General features: G+C 40.9%; 1 protein-coding gene across 3 annotated transcripts in view; it reads right to left on the bottom strand.

Annotated features, from left to right (window-relative positions):
- Positions 1–10,752, bottom strand: part of SPTLC2 (serine palmitoyltransferase long chain base subunit 2) — a 66,826-nt gene continuing 56,074 nt past the window's right edge. For all 3 annotated transcript variants that reach the window (XM_081173428.1, XM_081173427.1, XM_081173429.1), the window contains exons 10-12: positions 10,020–10,155; positions 9,168–9,297; positions 1–6,032 (exon numbers count right to left, since the gene is read on the bottom strand). In XM_081173428.1, coding sequence (XP_081029554.1) covers positions 5,913–6,032; positions 9,168–9,297; positions 10,020–10,155 — 386 coding nt within the window. In that variant the 3' untranslated portion in view covers positions 1–5,912. The remainder of the gene's footprint in view (positions 6,033–9,167; positions 9,298–10,019; positions 10,156–10,752) is intronic.

The following is a 10,752-nucleotide window of genomic DNA, read 5'->3' as shown; positions in this document are numbered from 1 at the left end:
TATTGGTGAATTCTTTATTAAGCAGAACATAGCTAGATTTTGTCAAACAGTTTCTCTTTCCGCTTAACATGCATTGTTACTTAAAAGCCAATGTAGGATCTGCTTCTCTTCTTCTTCCCTACCCACATGGTACCCAACTTCGTGTTAATTGTTCAAGGTGTAAAAAAAGTCATGTCTGGAAGGGAAGTATTTTGGGGGGAGGTAATTAAAAATGTCATTTAAAATTTAATATCTACAAAAAAATCTAGGCTATATGTACATTATTACCAACAGAGAGGCATAGGAGCACAGTGCAATTTAAGACTTAGAACTTGTGGCTTCGAGGGCAAGTCTAGGGCTATAAAAATATGGGCCACCATTAGCTTAGAGACCAATAAATTAGCCTTGAGCTTCAGGCTCCATATGGTAGGTCCTGCCTCCACTTTCCTCCTAAATCTGACCACCTCTATAGTTGCACATAAATGCAGGAGATACTTTTAGGGCAGGGGTTGCTGAAATACTGGCCAAGGTCGGCACATTTGGCAAATGGACAACACAGGGAAGGTTTGCATATTTCAGTGCACTTTTGTTTGTGGAAAGTGTTTTGGTAGTCATGTCACTTCTTGGCACATCCCAGCTGCTCCAGAAACACACTTGCCATAGATAAATAAGTTAAGTTTTCCATTAGATCATTAGCTTTACAGCAGCCCCGTAAAAAAAGATCCATTTGATCAAGTCAAGCGCAACACAGAGGGGCAAGAGCAGCTCTTAAACCCGGCATGGGCCCTTTCAACCTTTTTCACAAACAAACAGAGCTCAAAGCAGCAAATCTAAAAATCACACCATCAAACGGAGAGTAAGACCACAAGAATGCTTCATATTATAAACCTCCCAGGATGTATGTTAACAAGCAAATTTCCCACATTCGTTCTGATATGATGAAGCCAGCCCAATGTAAATCACATTAAGATTTAAATGATGGAACATTCGTTTCACCCTCAATGAGGTGACTGTTGGTATTTACTGCTTTAGGGAGAAAGTATAAGTCCCTTGATGAAATATACCAACTATCACCATGAAGGTGCATTATTTTAACATTTTCTGTGGAAAATGTCAAGTAGATAAGTGTGTGCATGGTAAAACATTGTGTGTGAACCTACAACTCTGGGAAACTGGGATAAGAATTAGCTGTCATCCTGCACCACTTTTAGCTTGATAGACTGACCTATCTACATGTGAACAGACCCTGTATCATCTTAAATTACTAAATGGAAGAGAATATCTGAAAACAATTTCTGTTCTTTGGATACATTTCAGCTGTGCCAAGCACAAAAACATTTTAAAGTTGGGGGTTTTTTTAATTAAAAAAAGAATAGCATTAAGCCTAATTAATATTCCTCCCATTGCCCCCCAATGCAAACACAGGAAATGTGCATCACTACTGCAGACACTGCAGAGATTTCCACTTTCCTTTTCAGACATTAAAGTACAAAATGCACAACACAACAAATCTCAAGCGTGCAAGTGCATCTTTCAGCATAAGCATCCTTTAAAATATCCATCAGCAGGAACCTGAGCATTTCCCAATTATGTGCATTTGGAAAAGACAAGCACTGGAAAGACAATGTCTGTTTTCTCTGCAACACGCTGTGTCACATTGACTCTAGAACTTAGACCACAGTACAAAGAATGTGGGGAGTGGGGGGTGGAATAACCTCTCAGGAAGTACATAAGCTACACGACTCAAACCCTCATTTTCAGCAAAAATAAGAAATAAAAACAATTAGTTTTGGATGGTCCCATATATTTCAAACTCTGGTCCCAAGGCAGCCAGACTCACAGCAGTAGGTAGCCTTCAAAGGCTCACCCCTGTTTTAAAAGTGAGGGCAGGTGTGGATAATCACCCCGGAGGGGCAGCTGAGGAAAACCACAAGTTGCCAGGCGGATATACAGCCCTGTATGTTGCAATGTGGTATTTGGGGCACGAAGGAAAACAACTGCTAAATACACCAACTATATATCTCTGCAGGCCAATGTGGATTTGACCCCTGCAATGTTTGTTCCTTTCCCCTTGCTCTCTATGCTTGCCCTTGTGGGGAGAAACACCTTACCTCCAACAAATTAAGGTTCAGAGACCAAACATACCCCGCCCCCGCACCACCACCAAAAGTGATCTTTCTTGGGTATTCCTGGTCTTTCCGTTTGTACGTGAAATTCAACACGCAAGAGCATGTCAGCTGCTTCTGATAATGTGGGTTTCAGAGAAGCGTAAGGTTCAAGCTCGCTTGCTCCAACACAAGCAATCTGTTATTTGGTATAGTGAGGGCTGTGATGTTTCACTGTCCCCTTCTGGATAAGCTGTCTAGATTATGAAGCCAAGCAAGTCTGGAGTGCAATCTTGATATTTTGTAATAATCTCTTTGGCAAGAAATCAGTTCTTTCAGAAGAAGACCACCCAACGTCCTGCAAAAAATACAATTTTACCTGCTTTTCCCAAAGATTGATCATACAGGCAACAAACTGCCCTTTCAAAACCTAGGGAAGTTGTCGTTCATGCCCATCAGCCATATCATACCACATTGTAGGTTGAGTGTGGGAACCGTATGAATCCCCAAACCAATACTATAATCTTTCCTGGAATGAGAAGACTTGGAAAATATTGGTGTGTGGTGGGAGACAGCATTAGAATACAAGAGACATGCTGACACTGTGTCAAATAAATCTTATGTTAAATATCGGGTACTGGATATTCTGATATATTGGCCCCACCTGATACTGGCATCCAACTCTACCAAAGGATACAAAGCAAAAGAAAAACAGCAGATGAGGCATTTGTCTCCTGCATTTTCCTTCTTCCCTACCCATCACCCAAAGCACACACAAAAACCTTTCCTGGGGAGTATCACATTATCCTCCTGTACAGTTTAAGGATTCAGTTCAGCTTTCAGACATACCACCTGACCTCATTCATCCAGCTAAGTCGTCCAGTTCCCCTTGAAGATGTTACTGAAGTACTTCTGCTAATGCAATTGTGGAAAATGTTAACAAAAACATGCTTAAAAATGGCCTGCCTTTATTTCATACACCCGCTTTCCGCTCAAAGTAGCTTTGTATCATCCTAAGACTGTGTGTACACACACACATGCACATGGCAGCATGCGTATTTATGAAGACAGAATAGTTGATTATTTTTTTTTAATGAAAGCTTTTCAGCTGTTGAACTAGCAGTCTTGCCAAACTGCACTGCATCCCCTGATGTTGGGATGAAGTCAGTTGAGTACAAGGGCAGGCAGTTCCTTAGCTGAATCCCAAGGAATTGATTTTTAAACTATTAAATCCTTATATTTGGTCCTGTCTAGGGAAGGGAAATCCAGGTCATTGTTGGAACTCCCAACTCTCATCTATCAGCATGGTCAATGGTCAGAGATAATGGATGCGGTGGCCATACAACATCTAGAGGGCCACAGGTCCCACAGCAGTCCTGGTGTAAACTAGGTTAGGGCAGCACCACTTTTATGAATGTTGGAACAAACACCAAAATATCTTATCGCTGCACTTGACATGTTTGCTGCGGAAGGCACTGCCTGCAACACCAATGCTTCCTGAAACAGCTACGCATGGTCCCGCCCTTAAGCAGTTTGATACAGAAACATAGGGTTGTCATTCCCAGTACTCTCAGTAATCCTGGGCAGAAGGTCTTAGGAATTATTAGGATATATAATATTATTATATTGTGATCTGGCATTGACACAGATGGAGGATGGTGGCAGGTCCCCAAAAGAAGCATAGTTGAGATCTAGTGGAAATGAAGACCACTATTTCCAGCAAAGCCAGTTTATAGTGAACACATTTCAAGTTATTTGTGGGATACCAAGAATTTAGGTGAAATAGAAACTTTTAGATGCTATTTTGACTCTTTCCCACTTCCTGTGCATTTGGCTCTTGGTGCTAAGGCCACATGGCTCAATATATACAGCATAAAATTATTATTATTTTACTGTTAAGTTTCAAAATATCTAACATGTTCAACACATGATCAAAAACTCCGTGCCAGCATATGACTTGGAAACACAATTGCAAAATCTTAGTTCTGCCTTTGTTTCAGGCCTTGGCAAGTGGCACTGCACAATATTAGCAACTACAATCTGTTCTTTGGTCAAGTATTATTATTCCTTAATTCTGAATCAGACTTTGGAAATCCTTGCCCTGACCTAGCTGAAGTATTTGCCATATTGAGAGGCTAAGCAGAGGCTCCTTAAGCAAGCTGGCAGATCTTCAGCTGCTCAGAATTTTCTACTGTTACGCATAATCCTTTGCAATAATTTACTGGAAATGTACAAGTGGGGAGGTTTCCTCCGTGCAAAAAGTTAAAAAAATTACATGGTTAAAGAGTATGAAGGTGAACCATGAATACTCTGACTTCATAATGCATATGTGTGAAAACAGCACACTGCACTTCTGCCAATGAACAGCCTATATATGATTTCTAGTAAATTAAATAATAGCCATTGTAACTGAATTCACTGGAAGACATAGTCAACGGCAACTCTTTTCTTAGTTTAGTATGCTTCTGAGAATCAAATTCTCCAACACGATTTTTCTAAAAAGTGAACAAGGCATATTTCTTTTTTTGCTTCCAAGGCTATTCTTAAATATTTTGAGGCAAATATCCAAAGATCAAAGTATTTTCATATTGTGCTAATAAAATGGCTGCTTCCACTCGCACAAAGAAACTCACCAGACTAATAGTCTCATTCCCACCCCTCACCTTTGTGTATTTGGGAATTGCTCTTGATACACAGGTTGCTACAAAAGCAACTTCAAAAAAATACATACATGTTGTAATGGGATTTTGCCTTCTGCTGCCTACCTTCTGTGGCCACAGCAAACACCTAATTGGTATCAATATAGCAAGAGCAATTCAAGTATCACAAAAGGCCCTCTGAGGAGGCAGACCATCAGCATTTAGGTTCTGAAGAGCTGCATCATTAGCTCTGCCAAAAAGTAGAGCAGGAATATGTGAAAGGAGGAAAAGGAAGGTGGTTTGGAATGCTACTCCCTCCCAGTCTGGTTCTTCATCTGACCACAAACACACACACACACACACACACCCCAGAGCTAAAGACAAACACTCATTAATCCAACAAGCAACACTAGAACTCATCCTGGAAACTGGAATTGTGGGGACACCTTGGAGCTGAAGGAATTCTATACAGGGAAAGGGAAATGTCCACAAAGTTCTACCCTGCTCTGAAATGTTATTTGCTACTTACTCTAACGAAGGAACACTTGGAACCCAGTCTGAAATATCAAGATGGATAAAGGCCCTAGGAGGATTCCTGCTTTGTCCCTTAAAGAACTGACTAACAGTCATTAAGAGGCAAGTCAACCACCATTGTAATAACAAAGACAAAAAAAAAAAAGCACTACGTAAAGGGACAAGGAAAAGACTTTGGTTGATTATTTCATGTTAAATATATTCAAATTAGCTAGCTGTCAATGATTTCATCAGAAGCCTTAGCTGAATAAACTGGCTGGTCTTGCACTCTCAAGGAGGTTAGACTGTAGTCATGAAAAAGGAAACGTCGTGACAGAAGCATTGCAGCATCCTTAGCAATGCCCACCTTGCAGCACTGCCAACAGTGGCCGCCGCGATCTCATCGTGACAAACAAATAGGGAATCAGCATTTTAAAAATGTAAGCCAAACTCCTCCCTAGGGCAAGACCTTAAAGCAATAGGAAGAAAAGCCAGGTTTTGTTTTGCTTTTCACAACACACCAGTTCTAGCTGTTGTTGCCACTTCAGTTTTGTGAGTAAGAAGTCATTCTGTTTATGCTAAGCAGTCCGTCAGTGTTTGGTTCAAGAACCTTGGTCTTTGAGCCACACAGAGTTCTGAGGAGTGTGCCTTGTCTATCAAAAGACAGGGAGAGAACTCAGTCTTCAGTCTCTTCGTATGTTGTCTCGTCAAAAGGACGGTCAAGGAGAGGTACCAGTCGATGCCGGGAGTATTTCAACTGCAAGAGGTCTCCAACTTCATTTATTTCCTTTAAAGCCTGGAAAAAGAAGAATATCAGGTGCTTTTTTCCTTTTTTAAGGATTGCTGCATGAAGAAAAAAGGTGGGGAAACACAATGGCTAGGATCTAAAGAGATGTTTGCGCTCATGCAAGGGGATTGTATTAGCACAATTGATTTCATTTACCTTTCTGCTTTAATCCATGGCTACGGAATCTGTAGCCCCCCCCCCCATCAGATCCTAGATTTAAATTCCTATCAGCTCCAGCTAGCATGGCTAAGAGTCAGGGACCATAAGAGTGCAGTATTCCAGAAACATATAGAGGGCGACAGGTTCCCCATGCTAACCAGGGCTAGATTTGTATGTGTAAGGAATGTGAGCTGAGTTCAATTCTGGTACTAAGGACAATTTCCCGGGTTCAGAATGTGCCTAGAGGCACCCTTGTTCTTTAATTCTAGCAATATTATGCCTTTTGCACTTGGCTCTGGCTGGTAGACTTGGGGGTTCTGGTAAAAAATCACAGAGTGGCTCTAACAAGCCTGAAGCTTGCCCAACCTACCACTAGTTCCAATGTGGATAGAACTTAAGTTTGCAAAAGCTTCTAAAGCTCTAGTAAGGAAAAACCAGTAGACACACAAAATTTCCTCCCTAGGTCAGCATACATACGTTTATCTAAAGCACAAATCCTCACCCCATTCTTCTCCAGGAACATCGTGTGGCAAGTGTGAGGAAATAACAACTCTCCTGCCCTACCCACAATTCGGTAGCTCTTATCCCCACACAACCTATGTGGCCCCAATAACTGACAACAGAAAGTGAATAAATGACTGCCATATGCCAAGAAACCTCAAGGTGGTGACACAGTTTGAGAACCCCCCCCCCCCGCCCCAAACAGAGGCCACATAAGCTCTGAATTCAAGAGGGGCGGGGGGGGGGAAGGGTAGAAATTGCCAAACACTGTCTAATTGTGAGCATATTTTAAGCACAGCTTTAGCAAAAGGCAACATGTGGAAATAATTTGAGGTTGAATTTCTGTTGAAAGAGTCCGTTAACTGTTATTCTTGAACTCAGATTTAGGATTTTATTAATTTAAAACAAAGAGAAGCATGTGACTTGCAAAGACTACAAGGGAAATGGCATGGCTGAACTCTGACTTCAGGAAAGTGTAATATATTTTTCATCGCTGAAAAGAAAGCACCAGCCCACAGGGATGCAAGTTACGAGGGGCTCTGCTCTGATCCAGGGCCAAAGTATTTTCAGGCAAGCAAGTTTTATTTACATTAGAGTTATACATTGTACCAGAGAACCATTGTCCATCATGTGGGTTGATTTAATAAGGAAGCATTACAAATATCAGGTTTTAAATTTTTTTTAAGAGACCTCCACACTCAACACAGAGTAGGTAGGGAGAGAAAAGGAAAAAAATGAGAAAATATGTGCTCTCTTCAGCCAGTAAGAGGAAGGTACATGGACCAGCTCTGTAAGGTCTCTTTTTCGCGCCTTAGTTAGCTCAGGAAAGCTGCTCCCACTTTCTACCTGTCAGCACTTGTGATCATTTAGAAAAGACAGTTCAGATCAATGTTCCAGCCATGCTCAAAATGTGGAACATTACCTATTCTGAAGGAAGAAAGGCTCATGTTTCCATAAATCAAGCTACTTCGGTATTCTTACCAGGGATTTAAGTAAAGTGATACAGCCTTCTTCTGTGTGGCACTACTCAGTGAGTGCTGTCCTAGTTTCAGGAATCCCATTTCCCACCTCAGTCCCTCAGAACCACAGCCCAACCCATTCAGCAGGGTCTCTCACCCCTTGTGGAATATTTGGAGTGGGGGGTGCTGCCAAGGTGACGAGGGGTGGGAAAATCAACTTCTGTCAGTCCTGTTACATATGGTCCTCTGAATTCAGTCCATTTGGAGGACAGGTAGGTTTCTGAACAGGTCCATCACTTCTTAAATAAAAATACTATAACTTTTCAAACCTATGCAAACATACTAACGTATGAAACACAGGCATATTATGTACATATAAGGGTCTTCAGAACTTCTTTGCATGGGCTGTGTTTTTCAATGACCCCAGGTGTAACACTGATGCATATTCCCTACATGCATTTCTTGTTTGGCACTATATTGCTAAATATCCTGCATAGTTGTTTTAGAGATAAAGCTCACTATTTTCATATACCTGTTTAGACATCAGAATGGCCTACAACAGGCATCCTTTGCCATAAAAGTAGTGGAGCTTATTGATCTCTTACTTATTGGGTCTGTTATTACTCAACTTTCAGATTTTTGGGCACCTGAATATATGGAGGTATGTACCCTCCAAAATCCACTTCTCCCATTAAGATTTTCTGTAACAAATTTAATAAATAATAATAATATAAAAAGTCATTCATTTTTATATTATATTATAAAGTAGTACACATTCAGCTCCACTTGCTTTCATGTTCTTCTCGTTGCTAATTCTTTTAATCCTGCAAATATGCAGCACAATTTTTTATTCCTGCACATTTTTATCCCACGTATACATACAAAGGTTAGGTAAGGCACCATGCATTCAGATCAGTAACTGTAAAGTTAATCTAAATTCAAACTAACAGATGGCAATATTTTTAGAATAGTTTCTGAAGTAAAAGGGGGGCGGGAATTCTCAGCAGTTACTAAAAATTGTAGCAGTCTTTTGGCAATACACTAAAACACAGTGATGCTGTGCATATAGTCTGGTGTGTAAACACAAAGAACAATAAATTTTAAACATATCATTTAATTGTATTTAGCTCAACATGCTTATAAGCAAATTACGCAACCTCTTTCCAAATGCAGTGTCACAAAGTCAGAAATGTTGTCTAGAACATCTTCATACAGCTCTTCTCCTGTCAATCAACTGTTTAATAATACCGTGGCTGATTCAGTACAGGGCCTCTAGGACTCTAGAGGGGCAGAATTTCCCCCCACTTAGACTTACAAACCAAAGCAGTCTAACTTAGGTTATGCACTGCCCCATTGCAATCATAAGAGAATGCTGTAACTTTAAAAACACCAGAATTAGGAGAACACTGGTCCAACCTAAGCACATGTCTCGTGATGTGCTGCTCCTGACCAGAAGATCTCTTTCATACTCAACTGCTAAGACTAGTTAAAAGATGACAGAGCAGGGACAATCTTGAATACTTACAATATCAAGTATCTCTTTGGTAAGCACTGCAGACAGACAAAATCTGGCTCTGGATTCAATGATCGGAGTGGCAGGAAAACCCACAACCACAACGGCTATGTGCCTTTTCAACATCTCTCGTCCAAATGCACTGTGAAGGAAGCAAGACAAGATTAATGAAGCAGCAGCAGCAGCAGCAGCAGCAGCAGCAGCAGCAGCAGCAGCAATACAAGGCCTATGCTGCTGGGGTGTGTGTGTGTGTGTGTGTGCTTTCGTGAAGAATGCCTGGGAGGCCACTGTTCTGACTGCTTGCCTTAGAAACACACAGCGCCTGCATACAAAGGTCTCTTTTGTTCAGTCCGGAGGTGGTCTTTCTAGAAAGGTTTCACTGTATTAAGTTCACACAAAGCTGAAAGATTCTATTTGGCAGGGGCTGGTCTTTTAGCAGGCTACTTCTAAACGGATTTGTAACTTAAACTTGAAAGTATCTTTGATAGAACACAGAAACTCCAGCTTTGGAGCTCACTCACCAAGAATTCCACCACCACCCCTCCCTTGCCAATTGCTATCTGAGCAGGCAGCTTGCACTGTGCAGAAATATCCAGGAATGCTCTGTGATTCCATGCAGTGACAAAAAACAAGGCAAGTAGGATGTGGAACCGGGCAATAATCCAGCTTCCTAAGAGTCTGGGAGTCTAACCTCCTACAGAAGTAGCTTCATATATCCCTGCTCCCATAAGTCAAATGTCAATTCCCTAACCGTTTCTTCTGCTACTGCTGTAGCACCAACTATTTTGAAGAGAGTTGGGCATACATCCAATTGTTACTACTTCTGCTAGAGCTAAACAATCACTATCTCCCTATATAACCTACCCAATTTTTGCTGGCATATACAACATCAAAGGTACAACAGGTGAGTCTTCATTTCCATAGATGATGAAGCCCATTTCCTTAAGTCGTCTTCGGAAATACCTGATGTTGTCAGCCAACTGTTGTATACGCTGCTTTCCTGAAAGGGAAAATCAAACGAATGAGGTTTTTGTAACTGATTCCAAAATCACATTTTGATGCCAACACAGGTGAAAATAGCTTGAGAAAGGTGGAAGCACATATTTTTAAAAAAGAATTATGAAATGCTATTATCTCCTGCCTTGGAAAAGGCTTCAATGTGGCCAAGATTATATTGACTGGAGAAACTATCCAGCCTCAGGCATTAGAAGTAGAAGACATGAGTGGGAAGAGTGGAGAAATCCCTCTAATTCTCCTTCAGCGGGGACTGAAGGGGTTGAAATACCAGCTTAGAGTGTAGAATCACTATCAGCCTCAGTTTCCCATCTGCCGAGTGGTTAATGGATGATGCAAGGTCTCAACTTCCAGGATATGGAAGGTTACAAATCAATCCCCATTTGGTTTACAAGATTCAGAAATTAAAATTTGATATTTTTTTATCATTAACAGCTCTTGACTATGAGACACCAAGAATATCTGTATCATAATACTAGATGGATTTCCATGCCTATGAAAAAATGACTATGGCTTAAACATGGTTTTTGACATCTTTGGAGGACAAAGACAAAGACTTGTGTTTAACTTCACTTCATTATCC

Source organism: Podarcis bocagei (assembly GCF_964188305.1).
Source record: "Podarcis bocagei genome assembly, chromosome: 1".
Taxonomy (NCBI): Eukaryota; Metazoa; Chordata; class Lepidosauria; order Squamata; family Lacertidae; genus Podarcis; species Podarcis bocagei.
Note: the sequence above shows the minus strand (reverse complement) of the source record. Positions and strands in the feature narration are given on the sequence as shown.